Below are 22463 nucleotides of genomic sequence, written 5' to 3' on the forward strand. Positions count from 1 at the left end.
TTAGATATTTTAAAACATATTAATTAAAAATAAAATTACATGTTTCACATATTGGAAATTTTTATTATGACTTGTTTTTTGATATCAGATATCATTCCTCATACATAAATGTATGACCAAAGTTATTGTGTATTTTGTATTTACACTGTATTTAATTACATTTTCAGTTTTAAGACTTAATAGTTTTATATTATTTTTATAAGAGAATAAAGCATATGAAAATAAATGGATATGCAGACAACAGACTACCTTCAGGCATCAAATCGTTGGTATGGATTGTCATTCTTCATCAAACCTGCACAGGAAATGTGAGAACAGTTAAATGAAGAGCATGAATACAAACTTTTCATTAATAACACTATCTAACAAAATGTTTACTTTTTCTTGTTCCTGGGCAGAAAGTGTTATTTCCCAATTACTTATGCCTAAAGTAAATGGAAAAGACCTATTTTTCTCTTTAAACTTTGCTTATGTGACCTGGGAGCGTATAACGAAAACATGATGGGAGACTATGTTTGGCGGCTGATACGTGAAAGTGATTCATATTACAGTCACAAATTTTGAAAAACTACTCGCTTCTAAACATTTTTGTATAACTTTAGTATAAATACATGTAAATCTTGATTCATATGTAGTTTTATTTAGACCTTATGTAAATGAAAATGTGCAAATTTGCCCATTTTTATGCATAAAATAGGTTACTTTCTAAATTTAATTATCCAGGTCACAAAAGCAATTAAGAAATAACACATATTATCCAGGAACAAAATTTGTGTTACATAGTGTAACAGTTTATAAACATCTTACTGTCAATGGTTAATAAAATGTATATCACTTTGAACCCTACACAGGCCTAATTCATACCAGTATTTTTTCCAATGAAACGCACACTAAACATTTCGTTTAACAAAGCCAATTCTGCTTTTGTTTTGTAACTTTTAACAATGTCTGAATTAATATTTTATTAAAGAAGTTACACTTTATTGCAGTAATTGAGACTTTTCACTCAATCAACTAATGTGTAAAAAAAGAAAAATGAAGAACAGGAGGTTTAATCTGGAAAAGCTTGTTATAATGTTGCTCACTCCAAGTTAACTTCCAACTGGCACAAAGCCAAGCCTTCAAGGTAGGGGTAAGCATGGCTTTGATACCAGAGCAGGTGGACTTTGCCAAGGTGTTAGTGATCTCACTCCTGTGAATAGCAATGTGACCAGAAAAAATGGATACATATACAAGATAAAGAAAAATGAGCCAGTTGTTGAATATTGATAAGAAAGAGTGAAAACTGATGCTAAGCCATTCCAGGGGCAGTAGAAAACTAAGAGAGTTAGTGTAAATAGCACATTTTATGTTCTGCATAGCTTCTACATGATCCAGGGCAAAAGAAATGACATATATCTCAGCAGTAAGCACAGAAACTGGGAGCAACCACTGAGTCACAACAAACGATAGCAGATCCCACAGAGTTACTGCATTTGAAACAAAACATACAAAAAGGAATGAAAGAATGGTTTGGAAGATCTTCTGCAGAGGAAACACAGAAGACAGTAATTCCAATCAGGAGTGCCCATCTTCCTCAGAAGACTCAAAGAAAGGTCATAGGTAGGTATGGTAATAAGCCATGGTGAGATGGGATGACCAGTGGAGACAGCAACATTGTTCAAGGACAGACTCAATTCAGCCAGCTGCACTTAGATAAGAAGCTCAAAAGGAAGAATGGCTGATCATCTGTTATAAAAGAGTATAGAACCCCAGATGGGATGTTGTCGTTAGGGTTAAAGTTCTGAACCAACACTGGTACTCAGTTGATCCGAGCCCAATAGGACCAGCTAATTGACTTTGAGGGCCACCCCAGAGATGCCCATGTACAGGAATTCAAGGCCAATATAGTGTGTTGGGGTTGAACCCTCAATTACTAGGATCCTCCACTCCCCTTCACAGGTAGCCATACTCAGCAAACATGTTGGTGGATGTTCAAATTTCAGAGGAGGTAAATATATATACACACACACACACACATATATATATATATATATATAAAACATTGAATATGAAAACATAATTGGTCTGTTTTCATAGCAAAAGGGTTAACTAGGAGAGGTAAAAAATATCTACACAAAAATCCAAACAACTCGCATTTCATCACATATAAAGATGAATTTATTTTAGAGCTTTAAAACTGCATTTTTATTTCAAAAGAAAAAAAGTTTAATGACTGCTTATGATGACCACCTTTTCATGTTGTTGATTAAAAAACAGTTGTAATGATAAAAGAACTGGATTATATTAAAAACGAATTCATAAACTCATTTGGTATATGTGCCTTGTATAAGAGAACTGATTATGGTAGACTAAGTCACAACTTCTTACACTGAACACGTACTTTAATGGCCAGACAAGCTGTAACATAAATTCTTCAAAGTTCTAGTGTAATAACACTATGTAACAAAATTTTTACTTTTTCTTGTTCCTAGGTAGAAAGTGTTATTTTCCAATTGCTTATGCCTAAGGTAAATGGAAAAGACCTATTTTTCTCTTCAAACTTTGCTTTTGTGACCTGGGAGTAACGAAAACATGATGGGAGACTATATTTGGGGTCTGATACGTGAAAGTGATTTACATTACGGTTGCAAATTTAGAAAAACTACTCACTTCTAAACATTTTTGTTTATTTTTGTATAGCTTTAGTATAAATACATGTAAATCTTGATTCATATATTGTTTTATTCAGACCTTATGTAAATGAAAATGTGCAAATTTGCCTGTTTTTACATAGAAAATAGATTAATTTCTAAGTTTCATTATCCAGGTCACAAATGCAATGTTATAAGGGAATAATGGCCATTTTCTGTACTTCCACAACCTAAGCAATTAAGAAATAACACATACTATCCAGGAACAAAATTTGTGTTACATAATGTAAAAGAAAAATGGTGTTTCTAAGTTGGTTATTGTACTCATGTTTGAAATTTTTACAGCAATATATATATATATATATATATATGAGTACTTGTAAATTTAACAAACTTTCTACATGATATATTGCTAATTTGTTTTCTTATTCAAAATATTCAACTTTTACAAAAAAATATCTGTATTAGTTACAAAAAAAACTGCTACCTAGAATGCATAATAAAACTTACCATATTTACGACGAATTTCTTCAGTTCTAGCTTGTCTTTCTTTCTTCCTATTTACAAAAACAGAATAATTTCACTACAAAAAAAAAGTCTATGATACATCATTTTATAAGTCTCTTAACTTTTTATACCTGAACTATTATAAATGGTTCTTTAGGTATGTCTATACCAATTTGAAATTAAAACTACATGGTATTAAATTTATTGAACTTATGAAACATTCATGTTCATTGTATTTTAGCATGTAAGTTAAACAAACAGCTTTAACCTTCCATGACACATGAACTGTGTTCAAGAAGACACAACTGTAAAATTTACAATTTCTTAGCAAGTGTCAAAATTTACCAATTATAAGTAGCATAGTTAGTTTTAGATATAATTTCATGAAATTTTATTTATAAATCCAAAAAGAATAGAGCATTTCCTGGAGACTTTCTAGAGAAGGGTGCCAATGAAAATTTTCCTTTATTCCATATGGAACAGTGAGAACTAGTGGGGTAAACATTGCATGTTGGTCTGAACTGGTAAATTCGTCAGATTCAAATTGCCATTAATGAAAAAGTTTAAACATCAGCTGTTATCATCAATGCCTTAATCATCTTGATAACAACATTTCAATACCTAAATTAACTTGCTACTGAACTCACAATTGTTTCAAAACTAAAAACGATAACCTTCTCATTATAATATATAATGTCTCATGTTGGATAAAGCATGACCTATGGATAAGTATTTATGTAACATTAAATAACAATAATTTTTAACAAAGTTTTCTCTAACTAGTCCTATCTGGCTCACCAGAAGAACATAATACCATCTTGATTACCAATAAAGTATTTTGTTCAAAATTAGAGTACATTATGTTGACTGAGCATGCAACACAAATCCTTTGTCAAATTATTACTTGTATCAGCCATTTTTCCTGTAATACTTATCCAACTTACAGTTTTAAATCATTTGAAATGAATATGGTTTAATGAAATCTATAGAAAAGTACAAAAAATAATCAAGATTTATGCAAATTTTAACATATTTTAGAACCAAAGTGAATATACTTTGCTTACTGGATTAAAAAAAAAAACCAGATAGGTAGACTAAATATACAAGTGTTAATATGTAGTACGTTCTTATAAAATCATACACACAAAAATATTATTCTTTTCCTCTTAACTGGCAATAGCTGAGATACAAAATCTAATGTAGTTAAACTCACCTCATCCTTGTAATCTTTATTTGTATCTGCAGATTATTTATGTAGCACTTGTTTAAAAGATTTTATAAGTTAATCCTAAAATTTGTGTTTTTGCAGTCCTTTAACTTCACGTTTTTGTTTCTTAAAAAGTTAATTTTTATCAAGTATGATACAATCCAAACTTTGCCATTCAGTATTTATTTTATTCAAATCTGAATTCAAAAGTAATCTATTAATAAATGAAAAATATTTTAATGAAAACCAGTTCTATAATTTATATGAATTAAAATTGATAAAATGTTTTTTAAATTATTAACTACAGTAATATTTTTCAAAACTGGATAAAGGAACTGTCAGTGTAATTTCCTGAAAGTAACAGTTCTATACATTACAACTCAAACTTAATATAAGTCAAATTTAAATTTTAATGAGGCATTTCTTTGTGATGAGTCACAATTTATTATCAGCTGAGAACAAGATCTCTATTCCAGATCTATATTTACTGGAGCACTGCTCAATATTCACAATCAACGTACAGCTTCGTGCATGGAAACAGTCTGAAAAAAAAACTTGGCATTTCTTAAACTTGGTGAACAATATATTTAATGCATTTTTGGGTTGAACTGTAATAAAATTAATAACAAATACATATTGACTCCTTACCATCTAAAACCTTGCAAATAAATGAACTGCTGGCATAATTTATTGTAGGATATGTGACTTAGCATAAATCTTGCCCACTATGTGATTCAGCAGACTGAAATTGATAACAGATCAACCTAATAGATGCTACACCCAAACTGATTAACAAAAAACAGAATATAAGGCAGAAAAAAACATTTTCCTTTGAGGAGCATCTTTACCTAACTTTCAAAGGAAACGAGCAACTCAGCACCATATATAAATTAGAAAACTAGGCAGATATACACACTTTGTTATGTAGTTTAAGAATAATGAAGTATAGCGTGATATCACAGTCTCAATAATATTGGATGAATCACATTTTACGTCTTTGATAAATATGAGTTTATTATTTCACATCTGTATACCAATGCTTTACATGTACTATTTAAGCCAGTTTGAGGCTGTCATAAGATTGAGAATATATTATTTATGAGGTTTCAGTACTGCAAGATGAGTGTGATCCTCATTAAATCAATGTACACAAAAATGATTTATAGATTTAAGATGTTTTCATACTTTCATATTTTAATGTTCTACTTTGAATTCTGTAGAACTGATTGCAATAAAAAAAAAATTGCTTTTATGTACACAACAAGTTCAGATACTGAGTGTACTGCTAGGAATTGGTAACATAATTAGTCATGAAACGCTTGCTACATTAGTTCAGTGGTGAAATTACTGGCTATACAAATGAATATCTGTAACAACCAATATACCAAAGTTGCACACTATCTGAGTATTTCTCAGTGATGTATTGAAATTGGTTTCTCCAAGAATGCAGCAGTGCACATTAATCTCAACAGTAATAGTCAAGTTTTGTGTGAAAAACCAATCTCAAATGTAAAAAAAAATATAATTATTTGAGATCTTATAAAAAAACAAACTACAGCACCTTTCCTCAGTTCTTAATCTACGCTCCTCACGTTGCTGCTCCCAACGAGCCTGGTCTCTTTCCATTGCTCTCCTCTTTCGTTTTCTGCAGCAACAGCAACAACAGATAATGATGGCTAAAATAATTACACCGCTAATAACACTCAAGCTGATGATTAAGGCCTCAAAGTTAACTAAAAAAAAAAAAAAACTGTCATTAGATTAGCATCCAAGAAATTCACCAACAATTTTCATTATTAATAAACCATTCTATCTTCAGACTATTGTTACAGTATAAATCTCAGCTTTGAAGCACAAGTAAAACAACAAAACTGTAATCTATGATAAAAATCACATAATTCAACAAACAATTATTTAAAGGTATGATGGGTGCAGTTGATTATGTCCTCCAATGGAAATTTTGTAATTCATAAATACATTCAAAATACTAGAACAAAATGAATACACATACAGTGTATTTATGAAATATCTTTAGCAAGTAAGAACATTGTATGTAACATTAAAGGTCTTATCTATATTTGTTTATTGTTCATTGTTCCTGTTCAGTGGCAAGATGTATTAACATGATAGACTGGAAATTATTTATAAACTTATACAGTTTTAAGTTCTTGATATGTACTTTTTAATCACTACATGTGGGTAAAACTCAATATCAGTTTCCTAATTTGCCTATCTGCCAGGCATATCACTTGGCTTTATTATTTTCAGTGCTGTCTAAATTATAACAATCCCTAATTGTGTCTAGTTATTGGTCACTTTAATGAAATTTTCCAAAAATCCTAATTACAGAGGCTTTTAGTTGTTATGTTATAAACAATGTAATTAAGCCATTCTTCAGTTTATTTATGTGTATTTTTTTAAAAGCTATGGTGTCCTTCATTTTATCTTACATTACTTTCAAAATTTCACATGATAAAAGCATATTAGTCAATTTGAACTGGTATTTAGAACCCACAAAACGCCTATTTTTTATTCTTGTAAAAACTGACACACAAAACTAATTCTTTTGCAAATAATATAAAAATTGTCAACAACAATTAGTATATGTAGTGTGTTATAACCAGTTGTCCTGATTTTACATATCAACCCAATAATAATGCTTGTATAATTGACTATGTTAAAGGCTATACTAAACCTGAAGATAGATACTGATATGATGTATTAACCTTCTGTGAACAGTGTTGCTCCATTAGGTCAATCCTATTCCTGTAAAGCTATATAAAGTAATGTTTACTATAACTCCAAATGTACTTAGTATATCATCACAAAATTTGACAAGCTTTTAGAACATACTATAAGTTTGTTGTAAACAGAAGGGGAGGAAGTTTAATAAAGTATTTGTACTAAAGATTTGCCTGTGAATGTGTGAAATCTTTACTGAGTCAGTATGAGTGAATGGTGATTTGTGTGAAAAGAAGAAAATTACTTCATTTTAGTTTTCATAATTCAAGAGCAAATATGAAATATCAAAAGTTTCAGTAAAATTCATATTTTCTCTTATTTTCTGTACCACAACAATAACTGTAGTCATATAATCAAGTTACTAAGAAAGGAGGGAAGAAATAAAAAAAAACCTTTTTATTCTAAAATTATTACAGATTGTAATAAATTACAATTACTTACCTGAACCTTAGCTTTCTAACTTTTTTCATACACATAATTGCTTTTATTACCTTAATGTCCTTTAGACCATATCTAAGTGTGTGACGAACAATCACAGAGGAAGAACCTTTTATAAACAACAGAGTTGAAATCATGATGCAGTTAGCTCAAGCTGGTCTTGTACGGTTTTATTTTTTTTCAGTTACTCTTTGTTATACAACCTAATAAGCTTCTATTTAAAATATATAACAGTAAAAAATACACACAAGAATCTTACAAGAGATTTTAGACTTACATTAGAATTTAAAGTCTATTTCAGTACCATGTATTTGAGAACACATTTCCTTAGCACTAGTTTGTTTCATACTATGTTGATTCTCCACAAAGTCATTAATGCTATTTACAAATGTACATTTTAGAATACAAAACAGAATGCTTCAAAACTACTGTCGTATAACTGGCTTTCTATCTAAGCTATAAATAAATGAAAAAATTCTGAACACCATAACTGTAAACAATGAATCTAAAAGTTAAATAGCCACTTACACATGCCAAAAAGAAATAACAATACAAGGAATCTTGCAAAAGAAAAAAAGCTGCTCTTTCTATTGGTTATAAATTACACTACAGTCATGTCAGAGAGAACTGTTCAATTTTATGAGCCATCAGATAATTTGGGAGAGATGTGTCAGGTGGGTTTGATTTTTTTATATTTCAGTAAAGCAAAAAGCTTGGATGTTTTAAGTTCCTATTCTGACTTGTCAATATCTGTAGCATGTGTTTAGCATTATTTGAACACTCAGAAATTCCTGTACTGGTAGAACAAAAATCTAAAGTGAAGAAAGTGGAAAGCAGAGGCATTAAAGAATATAGAGAAATGAAAATTGATAAATTAAATATTTACTTTTTGAAATTAAGAATTGAAAACTTAAATAATGTAAAAACTTAAATGAAAATTCATGTTCAGATGCCAAATTCTTAAAATACATTGATATAAAGTTATGTAATTAAATTCTGTTCATAGGTACTAACTTTGAAACCTTTACATAACTTACCAGTTTCAAGTTACAATTAAGTAATTAAACATTAAATATTTTCTACTGTATTTCTCTTAATAATCTTGGCTGGGGGGTCAGTTGCTTATCTATAAACTTGGCAAGAATAAGAGATAAATTTTATACATCACAATGTTTGATCATTGAGAACAGGCTGATATCTTTTAAAACACACTGCTCAAACTGGAATTTTTCTTAGCTACAAGATTCAACAATAATTTACCTTTATATTCGAACAACTTAACATGAACTTGCAATAAGCTGGAATTTTATAATTTAAAGTGAAGGTTCTTCATTTTAATCTCTAAAGATCAAATTTTCTCAGATTTTCAAAGCTTTGTTATTTCTAGTTATAAGTAAAATGCAATTCCATAGGGATTACATAATCTATCTGCTTTAAAGCTTTGTAACAGTAAAACATACTTCTCATTTATTTGTATAGAACAAAGATGTGGGTGATTTTTTATATTACTTACTAAGACATGTTCCCCACGCCATATCTCCGAGGGATCCACACTCATCATATCGGGGCACAAGGTGGCTATATGGATAATAGGAGCATTGTCTACTTTTGTAACAATAGTAACACTAAGGAAGAAAACAAAGTTTGTGCTATGGTAAAATATATACAACAGATCAATACTAAGTTACTAATTAAAGAATGCTTTTTAATTAATAATTACACTGCTCAACATATTTAATGAAGCAAGTTCTAAAATTGTGTCATCATCTACTCCTACTCAAAGTTGTGTAGCATGTGTATTGTGTTCTCTTATCCACAAGAGACAATGGAACAGCATAACAAAAACAATATGGAAGTGTTAATATGCAGTTATTTACCATTCAAGAAAGCACATAAGATTAAGAGAAAAATGAAACCAAACACCTCAAATGTTTTGGACTTACTTTTCATGCTCATTACAGATATTCAAGTACATTCTAAATTTAAGTAGAGTATTTCAATATTTAACTACTGATAAATAAGTAATTCTTAATTTAAGTTAAAATATTTTTACATTAAACCATGAATTTGTAATTCATGTTTAATATTTTACAAAATATTACAAAAAATATTTTGTAAAAGACAAAATAAATCATGAAAAGAAACGCACATCTTAAAGGACGTGTATGTAGCATTATTAAAGGAAAACTGTGAATAAAACCATGGTTGATTATTACACAAATATACGTGTCTTTACAATTGCACAGGTAATGTGCAGTTGTCTTCTGATATAAAAATTTTATTTATTGTGTTATTTCCCTGATTATGACTGTCTTATTTCTGCACTAACCTAGAGTAAAAGATATTATAATAACCTTACAACTGTTGCAATCAGAAATAGAAAAAAAAGAAGAGAATAGAACCATTGGGTAAGTTCACCTTTGGTAAAATCAAAATTAATTTTTATCAAATCTTTGCTTAAATATTACATTATTTGTTACAGAAGATGAAAAACCTGGTTTATATACATACTAACGCATATATACTGTACATATTGTATAGAATTAAGTTAGCATTATTTCCACCTTCAAAAGCAAGCACATGATCATAACATATGTACCAATATATTATTACACATTTATTACATAACACACACAGTTTCTAACAATAATAACTTACAAGTTTCTTACACTTTATGCAATCTTCTTATCTATGTTCAAAGTGTAAGATATAACTTAGAAGTTGCATACTGAATGTACATGTTTATTGTTGATTAGTTTGTGATGTAAAGTTGTGTTAATTATTCTAAATAAAGTGACACAAACATATACTGATGTGCAGTATACAAATTATTAACTGATGAGTTATGTAATATGTTTTAATAAGTACTGCTTATACTAGTGCTTGATTGGATTTGATTTTCAAAATGTGAATTTCACAACTCTGGTGTTTATGAATTGTCTTTAGTAACTTGTGTTTATATGTAAATAAACAGTTTCTGGGCCTAACTGAGCTGGTCAAGACTACTGTGATGACCTAGTTTTAGGTTACAGTTACAAACTGAGATCATCATAATATACTTGCTTATTTTTATTGAAATAAAATAAGTGGTCAATATCATGGCTCACCTTGGCACTTGACGTGACACAGTCTTCACATGAATCATTGTGTTGAGCACATGCTGATGAAAAATACAAGATGATGAAGTTTAATTCTTGATGATAAAAAAATATTCAAGCAACAGAGTAGAGCTACAGTACTGTTATTAACATAAATTTTGTTTCATCCTCATAAGTTAATTGTACAGAAGCATAAAACATTATTAACTGAACTGTGAAGCAGGATTTTAACCAAAACCAAAAGATGGTTATTGCAAATTGTTTAACTGGAACTAAGGATGGTTGAATCAAAGAAAGGAAAATTTTGTTTTTAAAAATCCAGTCAAACTGGACCCTCATTTTTAACAGTGTCTCAAGGGTCAATATTCATTTTTTCTTATTTATATTAATAATACTAATAGGGGCATAATTGGTAAAGTCTGCTAACAATATTAAACACTGGACACTTAGGTATTTCTTGATATATTGTGAGTGCTGAATAACTTTTAATTAAAGTAAATGCAAGGCCAATGCATTTGGATCATCATAATTTGGTTCATACTTTTAATATAGATGATATGTCTTTAACAGTGTGAATGAATAGAAGGACTTTGAACAGTGATTATAAGTTACTTAAGCCATCACAGTTGCTAGTAGAATAGATAAAAGAATGATTAAATATAATTACAGGTATACTGATTACAAGTCAAAAATAATTAATTCCTCTCCTGCATAAACCACTAGTAAGTTTTCACTTAAAGTATTGTGTACTGTTTTGGTCTACTTATCTTAAAAAAGGACATTATTTGTTTACTAGAATTTGCAAAAAGCTACTTGAGGGCTATCTGCACTAGCTATCCACAATTTTGAAGTAATGCACTAGAAAGAAATCAGATAATCAACACTAACTCTCAGAATATCTCTTGTCAAACCAAGTAGTGACATATTACCATCACTTTTATAAAGTTTTCCCAGCTCTAAAGTTCAGATCTCTTTATTTTTTAGTTATAACAGGATATGATTATCCAAATTCACAGCCTGGTATGTTAAATCACTAGGCCACACTCAGCCTAGAAGAAAGGCTTATAACTTAATAGAAATGACCCAAATTAGGGCTACTACAATGATTCAAGAGATGCATCAATAAAGATTTCCAGAAGTTTAAGAGAAGAAACAATGATTTCCTAAAACATAAAAGGGTGGATTTAACTTTCTTTTTTCAAGGGTGAGTGTGCAAGGACAGTCTTGAAAGACCAAATACATTTGTTGTCAGTACATTATGTTATTCAAAGTGCAAGATACTATATTAATTTAAACAGACAAATATTGGAAGATTTCAAATAATTCTAATGATATAGATAGCATCAGTGACTTTCTTATTTATTTCACAAGTTTACTGGATTTTGTGTTCAGCTCCAGGTCAGTTACTTGACAGCCTGTATTTAGAAGAGTAAAGTTACACTTGGTGAAACATCAATCTACCACAACTTGTATGTCAACATATATTTAAAACCAAGACATCACATACACAAATACTATTATATTTTCAACTGAGATCTATGTTTTCAAGTTTCAGTTAAAATCTTTACTATACACAGATCTATTAAACATGATCATATATTAATAAAAGTTAATTATTTACTCAGGTAAATAAGCCATTACTAGAAAAAGTTAATGTAACTGACACTTAAACTGCTTGAAATACTAAACTGAATTGTATTTTTAAATATTATTTTAACAATACAAGGAAATAACACTAGTTTCTGCAAATGTAGCTTGTAAATTAGTTAAGTCTGAAAATAACCTAGTTATCAGATTCATTATCTGGTAGCATCAATCTAAACAATTATTCTCATGATTGGTTGGTTGGTTGATTTAGTGTTTTATGGCACAAAGCAGCTAGGCTATCTGTGCCAAACATCCAGTAAAAAGGTAAAAATAAATTAAATGTAGTAAAATACGTAAAAGGAAATGAAGGTAAAACAAAACATCATTGAAAAACAGAAAAATCATAAAACCAATCTTGACACCTAGTCTACAATGTTAAGAGAGAAGGCGGAGTAAGAAAAGTTGAAAAGGACTTTCTCTAGCATAATGGTAATGATCATAACCTACCAGGAAGACTAACAGGTAAGTACAAGAAACACAATCAGTCACCTGATGTTGGACTTTCCAGTCCTGGTTCCAGGTTATGTGTCATTATGGCCAGTACCATAAAGTAAAGTAATAAAAGTGTTAAAAGACATGCAGCAAAATTGTAATAACAACTTGTCAGGACGACTAACTGGTAGTTCAAACAGCAGCATTAGTCACCTAAAGTTGGCCTTTCCAGTCCTGGTGTCGAGTTATTTAATGTTATGGCCATTTTCCAATTTCAAATTGAACTAGAGAGATTGAGACTCTAAAATGGAACCACAATTAAAAAGGTGTAATGAATAAATATCAAACACTTAAATGACATTAAAAAGATTAATGGTCATTAAAAAATTAAAAACTTTATCAAGGTGGACAGTTTCACCGTCACCAATAACACTGTCTAATGTTATGGACAAACCTTGGTACAGAACATGTTTAAAATAGTGCTGTCGTTGAGAGTCGTAACAATGGCAAGAAAGCAAAATGTGGCTTAAAGTGATTTGAGTGTTACACAAACAACACATTGGTGCAACAGTTCCACATAAAAGAAAATGATGAGTTAAAAAACTGTGACCAATGCGTAGTCTAGTTAGAACAACTTCCTCCTTCCGAACCTTACGGAAGCTAAATGGCCAAAGTCCAATACAGGGTTTTATTTAGAAGAGCTTGTTGTTGCATTGCTCACTCCAAGTTGACTGCCAGCTGGCACAGAGCCGAACCTTGAATACAGGACCATAGTCCATGTACGGAATAGGTACAGTGGTGAGAGTGCCAGAGCAAATAGATTTAGCTGCCGTGTCTACAAGCTCATTCCTGCAAATACCAAAGTGGCCTGGTATCCACAAAAACTGGATAGAAGTAGATGTTAATGAGAAATGGGCCAGTCAGTTTTGAATATCAGCGAGAACAGGGTGTGAGCCAACGTGAAGCAATTCCAAGGCCAGTAGAGAACTAAGCGAGTCAGTATAAATAGTGCAGTCGGAGTACTGCTCAGCTTCAATATGATTCAGGGCAAAAGATATGGCGTACAGTTCAGCTGTGAACACAGAAGTTGTAGAGAGGATTCTGCGTGCAACCACCGAACTGCAACAAACCATGGCTGAGCCCACAGAATTACCTGATTTGGAACCATCAGAAATTTGGAATGGAAAGATTGCTCGAAAGATGTTCAGTAAATAAAAGATGGTACTCCCAATCGAGAGTATCTGCCTTTTTCAGATGACTTAAAAAAGGTCACATTTGGGAGCTGTAATAAGCCATTGGGGGATGGGCTGACCAGTGGATTCTGCAATGTTATCCAAGGACAGACCCAATTCATCCAATTGTGCCTGGATGCAAAGGCCAAAAGAGCAATGGCAGATCACCTGTTCTGAAAAAGTAAGGCCCACTGAGGAAGTAAAACACATCCCCAGGTGAGATGCTTTGGTGAGGAACGAAGTTTCGAAGAATATAGTAAAGACAGTTGCAAATGGCAAATTTGCACAGAAGGTTCATGAGATTCTACATATAAGCTTTGAATTGGGGAGGTGCAGAAAGCCCCAGTGCAGAGTCGAAGTCCTTGATGATGAATGGGATCCAGCATCTTTAAGGCCAAGGGTCTGGCAGAGCCATAGACCACTGATCCATAGTCAAGTTTCGATCGAATAACAGCACAATATATCTTTAACACAGAACATCGATCTACTCCCCGACTGGTGGTACAAAGAACACAGAGGATAATAAGTGCTCTTGTGCATATGACCCGTAGCTGCTTTAAGTGTGGTATAAAGGTCAGCTTACGGTCAAAGATAAGCCCCATGAACTTGGTCTGAGGGACCACTGGCAGCAAAACTTCACCGATACAGAGTTCAGGATCAGGGTGGATACCCCGTTGGCGGCAAAAGTGCATGTTAACGGTTTAAGAGAGAGAAAGAAATTAAAGCCGTTCGCCGTGGTCCACTTTAGTACACATTTGAGGGCAGTTTGTAGTTGCCACTCAACATATCTCATGTTCGACGACTGACACGAGATGTGAAAGTCATAGACATAGAGCCCGTTTGCAACAGTGAGAGGGAGTTGTTCAGTGATAGCATTAATCTTTATAATGAAAAGTGTGACACTCAAAACACAGCCCTGAGGGACCCCAAATTCCTGTAAAAAAGAATGGGAAAGTTCAAACCCATACAAAGTTGGATTCTCCTGTCCATTGAAAAAAATTTTAATAACATGGGTAAATGGCCACATAACCCATATATATATATGGAGGTCTCACAAAATGCCATACCTCCATGTTGTGCCATAAGTCTTCTCAATGTCAAAGAATATTGATACAAGATGTTGGCATTTGAGAAACGCTTCTCTGATTGATGTTTCAAGTCGAATTAGGTGGTCTGTAGTGGAGTGCTGTCATCGGAACCCACACTGGGTGGGCGAGAGGAGGTTGTTTGATTCAAGGAACCAAACAAGACAAGCATTAATCATCCTCTCTAAGGTCTTACAGAGACAGCTCGTCAAAGCAATTGGACAGTAGTTTAAAGGAATCTTGGGATCTTTTCCAGGCTTAGAGAAAGGTAAGATAATAGCCTGGCACCAGGCATTAGGAAAAACATTCTTCTGCCAGATCTGGTTAAAAACAATTAGAAGAATATCAAGAGAAGCAGGAGAGAGATAGCACAGCATGTCATAGTGTACATCATCAGGTCCAATAGATGTACTGTCAGACCAATGAAGGGCCATTTTCAGTTCCACCAGTATAAAGGGACAATTATAGTCAAAGAGACAGTCAGTTCAAAAGAAAATAGGTGAACGCTCTGCCCAAGTCAGCAATGCTCCGGATATCAGCTACCTCTTGGCCATCAGATAGTAAGATCGAGAGGGGGACAGAATTGTAGTGCCCATTGACCTTTCGAATCCTGTCCCATATGACCTTGGAACTGGTGGAAGAAGATATACTAGGTGCAAACTTAATCCAAGATTCCTTCTGGCTTTGACATCTTACTCACCTAGCATCTTCACGGGCCCGTTGGAAAGCGATGCAGTTCAAAAGTGTGGGATATCTATGGAAAGTATCCCAGGCCCGTTTTTTAGCCTTCCGTGCCAAGTGGCAAGCAGGATCCCACCACGGACGAGGATATCGTGTTGAGGTTTTAGGAACACACTGAGCAGCTGCTTGCATAATACAGTCAGTTACTGCTGCCACACAGTCGTCTATTGATGGCTGATTCACGATGGCAGAATCAAGTTCTGGGAGAGCAGTGAAAGTGGACCAGTCTGCCTGATCCAGTTTCCACCGGGCATGCGGGTAGGGTGGCATCAACCACGGCCAGTCTCTCTCAAAAGTATAGCAAAATGATCACTGCCTAGTGGATTATTGTCAACCCTCCATGAAAAATGGGAGAATAATGAAGGGGAGCAAACTGAGAGATCAATAGCAGTAAAGGACTGACTAGGTGCATGAAAATAAGTAGAAGAACCAATATTGAAAAGAGAAAGATTTTGATCAGAGAGCATGCACTCTACAGAGTGCCCCTCCTATCAATAACCGGACTTCCCCAGAGGGGATGATGTCCACTAAAGTCCCCAGGATTAGAAAGGAAGACAGCAACTGTTTAATGAGAGCATCAAGGTCTGATTGATCATATGTCTCTCTAGGGTAAAGGTACAGAGAACAAACAGTGATGGTATGACCCAAGGAAACACAGATGGCTACAGCCTCCAAGGGTGTGTTAAGTGACAAAGACAGGGTAGGCACATGCTGATCAACCAATAGTGCCACCCCTCCATGTACTCATCCATCACACAGCCTGTCATTTCTGTACAGAGAAAACTGCTGAATGGTGACTGTATCAGCAGGTTTTAGAAATGTTTCTTGTAAGGAAAGACATACAGGATGGTAGGAAGCAATCAGTGTTTTGATGTTACCCAGATTAGAACGTAAACCTCAACAGTTCCGTTGTATCAAGGTGGCCATTTTTAATGATGGGTAGGCAAAATGACTGGAGAACCCTTCTGTTTACGACCACATATTTTTTCCTTACTGTCCTTATTAGAAAGAAACCTATCAACCTCCATGGATCCTGCCCTGGTTCGATTGGGCAGGTCTTTGTTGTTGGAAGGGGATTGCAGTGACTGATGACGTAAATGAATGATCCTTTTGCATCTTGGGGTGGGAGAAAATGTATCCGAGGAAATGCCTGTACCCGGAACCAAAGGAAGTGGATCTTGGGATTTGTTGGAATTTATGTAAGGGACAGAGATGGGTGTTGAAGTTGCTTCATCAACGTTTTTAACCATGGAGGTCAAAACACTTTTCCTTTGTTTTGAAAACGATTCTCTTGGAAGCACAGAGAGATCTGTCTGCACTCCCACTGTAGTCGTGGAACGAAGTGCAGCAGCATATGTCTGAGATGAAGTGGGATGTGGATGTTTCAACCAATATGTCTCCAGATTGAAGCTTCTTTACTGACTTTGGAGAGCCAGCAAGTCCCTCTAGTCCCTTCTGAATAAAAACAGGGACATTTGCCCTAAATGTTTTTCTGTAAGAGAATGTAATATAAGAAAATGAGGTACGTGTGTTACAGATGTTGAAGATTGCTACTCAGAGTCTTCAAGACGTGGTCGTTTACCTATTGACTGTTTTTTAACTATTTTATTTAAATATTTCGTAAGAGGATCCATAGGAAAAAAGGAAAATTTCGGTACTCACTGACCCCACCTACCATGGAGCCCTACAAGGGGACGCACTACAATGTCAAGCAAGGACACTGCAGCAATGCCAGGGTTTTGTGAGCACTATACCCAAACACCAGCATCAGACACAATGTCCACAACACCTGTTGAGAACTTCCAACACTGGTACTTGGTTGACTCTAGCCCAAGTGGACCAGCCGATTGACCCAAGGGGGGCCACCAAAAGGATGCCCGTCTACAGAAATTCAAGGCCAAAGTCATGTGTTAGGGTTGGACCCCTCAACCACCAGGATCCTCTCCTCCCCTTCACAGGTCACAACACATGGCAAACACATGGGTGGATGTTTAGATCCCAGAGGAGGTAACCAAAAAGAACAGAACCTTTCCTGGGAGGTCCCCTCACCATGTACAGAAATCCCCACTGAGGGATATTCTCATGAGACTTGGATAGTTGGAAAAACCAAAAACATTGACAACGAGAAACACTAGTTTCAGTTAATGATTTTTGTGACAAGTTAGCTGTAATTTTGATTAATAAATTATTTTGTATGATATTCATTGATGTAATCAATGTTCATACACAATCAATTATATCAACTAACTGAGTTCATTGCTCACATTATTTTGCAGGTATATCAATAAAAGTAAAATTTAGTAACTATATAAAAACACATATTATACAAAACATAACCTAAAAATTCACAAAGTACAACAATCCTAGTACAATGAGTAGATTAGATGAACATATTACAAAGAATTTTTACAGAACTAAAGATTCAACATTTATCCATGCCCACCAATTTCTCAAATCTAAACTGAGAGATATAAAACTTGAGTTTACGTGAATTATTATTATTAAATCCACAGAAAAGGAACAATATTCACCCTCTCCATGGGCTGGAGAAACTGTTGTTGATTTGCTTTCAGTGATACTTTCAACATTTCTAGTGCTGGAGCTAGTAGGTCTATCAGTTATACCAGTAACATCAGAATCAATTGCTTTAGCATTATCTTCTGTATTTTCCTCAGTAGTTTGTCCATGACAAATCATAAGTACCACACTTAGAACAGTTATTAAGCCCACATGTCTTATCACATTCATATTTCTCATCTTCTTTTGAAACTGGTATGTGGTAGAATCAAAACAGGTGAACAAAGCTGTACACACAAATAATACACTATTATCTTCTGAGTTTCTTATTCTTCATGTAAACAACAGAGTCTAAGTTCAAACTAATTCACCAAACTCTTTTGTATGATTGTTGCCTTCTGATTCTTCTCTGTCATTAGTTTATAACTGGTTAAAAAGTTGCCTGACCTAAAAGAAATATTTTTTTTTATTGAGGTGACCATAATAATTTAAAAAAAAACAATAACCATGAGGGAGTATTATTGTTAATGTAACAATGCCTATACTAGACTAAAAATTACACTACATAAGTAGATTTTTTTTTTAAAAAGTTGAACTTGGATGATAAACCACTTAAATTCTATTATTCTCCCAGAACAGTACTAACCTGTAATATATTGCTATAGAGTAATGCTAACCAGTATTACTGAATAAATTAAAATCATAATGAGTCTGTTCCTAATGGCTAACAAGTATTTACAGAACTTCTTTGGGTAATTATTATTACTATTAATATTATTAACCTATGACTAAGCAAACTACCTACTGTTGGACAGCTCTAGTCCTAAACATCATTGGCCCTAGGGTACATTGGTTCTAATAAAAATTTGTCATAAAATAATATGGTGAAGTCAATTAACTTTGTTTATAAAAGTGGATTTTTACACATCAAAAATAAAGGATGAAAAAACAAATAACAGTAGTTTAAGAATGTTGCATATGCTTTGTTGTGTATCAAGTGAACACACACGAGCAACATTGATCCAGAAATTCTACTGTAACCATTAAGCAGATATAGCCACAGTCTCTACTGGGATGAAGACCAAAATACTGATTTTACTCACTTAGTCAAGGGCGTGGTACTTTATTTTAAAACAATATAAAATCACAGACAATGCACTAAAGATACTATGAATGATCTTTTTACAGTTACATCCCAAAATCAATGACATGCTTGAAAAAGGGTTATAAATGCCATTTATTATGGAGTCTCAGAGAATTATAATTCTTGGTCACAGAAGTGCAAAGTTGCTGTTGCAAATATATAAATATTCAATAATAAACATACTAACTTATCGTAAACCAAGCAATGAATAAAAAACATCTACAGTACTATTACATGCTGAGTTTGCACTATTTACTACTACTAGTTTTAAAATGACTTTTAGATCACCACAATTGCTAAATATTCCTCTGCTGTTTAGCAGTGACAAATGGATGAATGTTAGCACCAAAAACAGGGCATCAGCCAGTGGGTGCTTGACCAATGAGTCAGTGATTTATCAAACAGCAGTTCCCTTCATTATTCTGAGTGATTTTTTTTTATTATCCAGAATCAGTTTCTATTTGAAAACACACAAAACTTTAAAACCATAAATAAATATTTATTGTTAGCACCAAAAACAGGTCATCAGAAAGTGGGTGCTTGACTAATACGAGTTAGTGGTTTATCAAACAGCAGCTCCCTTCATTGTTCTGAATGATTTTATTTTTGTATCCAAAGGCAGTTTCTATTTAAAAACACAGAAAACTTTAAAACCATTAATAAATATTTATTAGACACTGAATAGGAGAAAAAAACAGCCATACAATAAACTGTATGGTCAATATTACACGATTCATAAACTTATATATATATATATACACGTATGTGAACGTCTGTATCCACCCAATTACAACTAAGAGCATGTCAAAAAACAAAAGGATGAATTGAAACTGTAAACAGACAACACATTTTGTAAATAACAGTTTGCTTTATGTCATAGCAGGTACACATCTGTCAATCATGAAATCAATTAAATACAAAATCTCTCCTTTGCATAAGTTCATATTTAATTTTTAACATTTGGTTGTTGGCAGTTTTCATTTCATTTATCATTAGAACACAAACTCACGTGTATTGCTTTTTAAACTTAAGATTTTTTTTGGGTTATACTTTCGCTCACCTTGTCTCAGGTATTATGCAATGTCTCAGGTTACCAAATAACCAATTTTAGTTGAATTGTTTCAATCACACCCTTCCATGGTGTGAAAGATCAATTTCCAGATATAAATGTTAATTGTTTTTAATTAATTATTAAATAACTAATTTAAATTACAATGTAAACCTACCAATTTTTTACTGTGAAAGCTGTGTATTTTTGTTCTTGTTTTTTCCCAGTATTTAAAATTCTATGAAACCATCTACTTTTACTTGTTCTGTTGAATTAATATATGATCAGATACAAAATAAAAATACTAAAATATTAGCTGCTTTTTCAAGACTCCCTATCCCTTTAAATCTGATCATACGTGGCCAGGTGATTCAAATCAATGTCCCACCAAACATTCCCGCCCTTTTGGCTGTGGAGGCATTATAAAGAACAGTCAATCCCACTATTCACTGGTAAAAGAGTAGCCCAAGAGTTGGTAGTGGGTGATGATGACTAACTGCTTTCCTTCTAGTTTTTACTGCTAAGTTAAGGGTAGCTAGTGCAAATAACCCTCGTGTAGCTTTACACGAAATTCATGACAAACAAACTCTTTAAGCCTCTCACCCCCACCATGAAGAAATTAGTTATTTTAGTGCTATTGGACCTTAGGTCTACAAACACGACACCATTCTAGTGCCGAGGTGAATGCAAGATACAGGTTAGCCCGTAAGTCCCTACCCATTCATATGTTATGTTATATTCATTTACGCATGTATTTTTTTTTCAGAGAAATATGGCCAATGTAAGCCCATTTACACTTGAAGAGCGTATTTTGCATAATATTATGCAGCGAGAATGAGGGACAGCACACACATACACTGGATACATAAGATATGTGGATGGGTAAGGTCTTACGGGCCACCCTGTATTTGATTGTACAAGTATATCTAAGTAATATCACTAGTTTAAAACATAGAGATTTTAACAATTATTTAGCACATACCTTACTTCTCGTTCTAATACCTATTTCTATTACTTCCACGTTCTAGAATCTAGACGTTAAAGTACATTGGTGCCTAATCATGTAATTGTCTCTGGTCAATTTATATTTTCAGTAATTACATGTTACGAAACCTTGAAGTATTTTCATTTATGTATTTATCTTTTCTAATTCTGAAATGACCTACTTTTAACATTCACACACATACGTATATAATATTAAATATTTCACAGTTCTTAGTTAATTCATAAGGACTTTTATTTACAATCTGACATTACGTAACGTCATATTTAAACAGAAGTAGCCATCTAATGGTTGCTTTTGAAATTAAAATCTCATTATTAACAAAATAGCTTTTTTTATAGTGTATGCATTTCCTTCACTATTGTAATATTTTTAACTTACTTTGTTGATTGCTACAGGTTTTTCTCATATCTCCAATGATCTTTAATTGTTATAAAATTATATTTATGTGGTATTCTCAGATGTAATGACTTTCCTTAAATGTAATGAGGTAGGCTCCGCAGAATAACGAAAGTTTGTTTGTTTCTTTGTTTTGGAATTTCGCACAAAGCTACTCGAGGGCTATCTGTGCAAGCCGTCCATAATTTAGCAGTGTAAGACTGGAGGGAAAGCAGCTAGTCATCAACACCCACCGCCAACTCTTGGGCGGTGGTATTCTTTTACCAACGAATAGTGGAATTGACCGTAACATTATAACGCCCCCACGGCTGAAAAAGCGAGCATGTTTGGTGCGACAGGGATGCGAACCCGCGACCCTCAGATTATAAGTCGCACGCCTTAACACGTTTGGCCATGCCGGGCCAATAACGAAAGATTCAATCGAAAATATACAATTGAATAAACCTGAATCCTAATAACTCTACTGAGCTTGAAGCAAAGAAAGAAACCCAATACAGAATGTAAAAACATAAGTATTTAATTTAACACTCTCGGTATGGTAGAAATTGTTCCATACCGATTGAGATAAATTAAATACTAATATCAACAAA

At 33.2% G+C, this 22463-nt stretch overlaps 1 protein-coding gene across 1 annotated transcript; it reads right to left on the reverse strand.

Moving 5' to 3' along the window:
- Positions 1-42: 42 nt before the first annotated feature.
- Positions 43-21750, reverse strand: LOC143252630 (pituitary tumor-transforming gene 1 protein-interacting protein-like). Its single transcript, XM_076505037.1, has 7 exons — positions 21454-21750; positions 18294-18726; positions 10635-10687; positions 9041-9152; positions 5909-6080; positions 3144-3190; positions 43-295 (listed from the first exon to the last, which is right to left on the reverse strand). The coding sequence occupies exons 2-7, from the start codon at positions 18517-18519 to the stop codon at positions 252-254; spliced, it is 654 nt and encodes a 217-aa protein (XP_076361152.1). The 5' UTR covers positions 18520-18726; positions 21454-21750; the 3' UTR covers positions 43-251.
- Between the last annotated feature and the right edge of the window lie 713 nt (positions 21751-22463).

The sequence above is a fragment of the Tachypleus tridentatus genome, chromosome 6, assembly GCF_004210375.1.
Source record: "Tachypleus tridentatus isolate NWPU-2018 chromosome 6, ASM421037v1, whole genome shotgun sequence".
Taxonomy (NCBI): domain Eukaryota; kingdom Metazoa; phylum Arthropoda; class Merostomata; order Xiphosura; family Limulidae; genus Tachypleus; species Tachypleus tridentatus.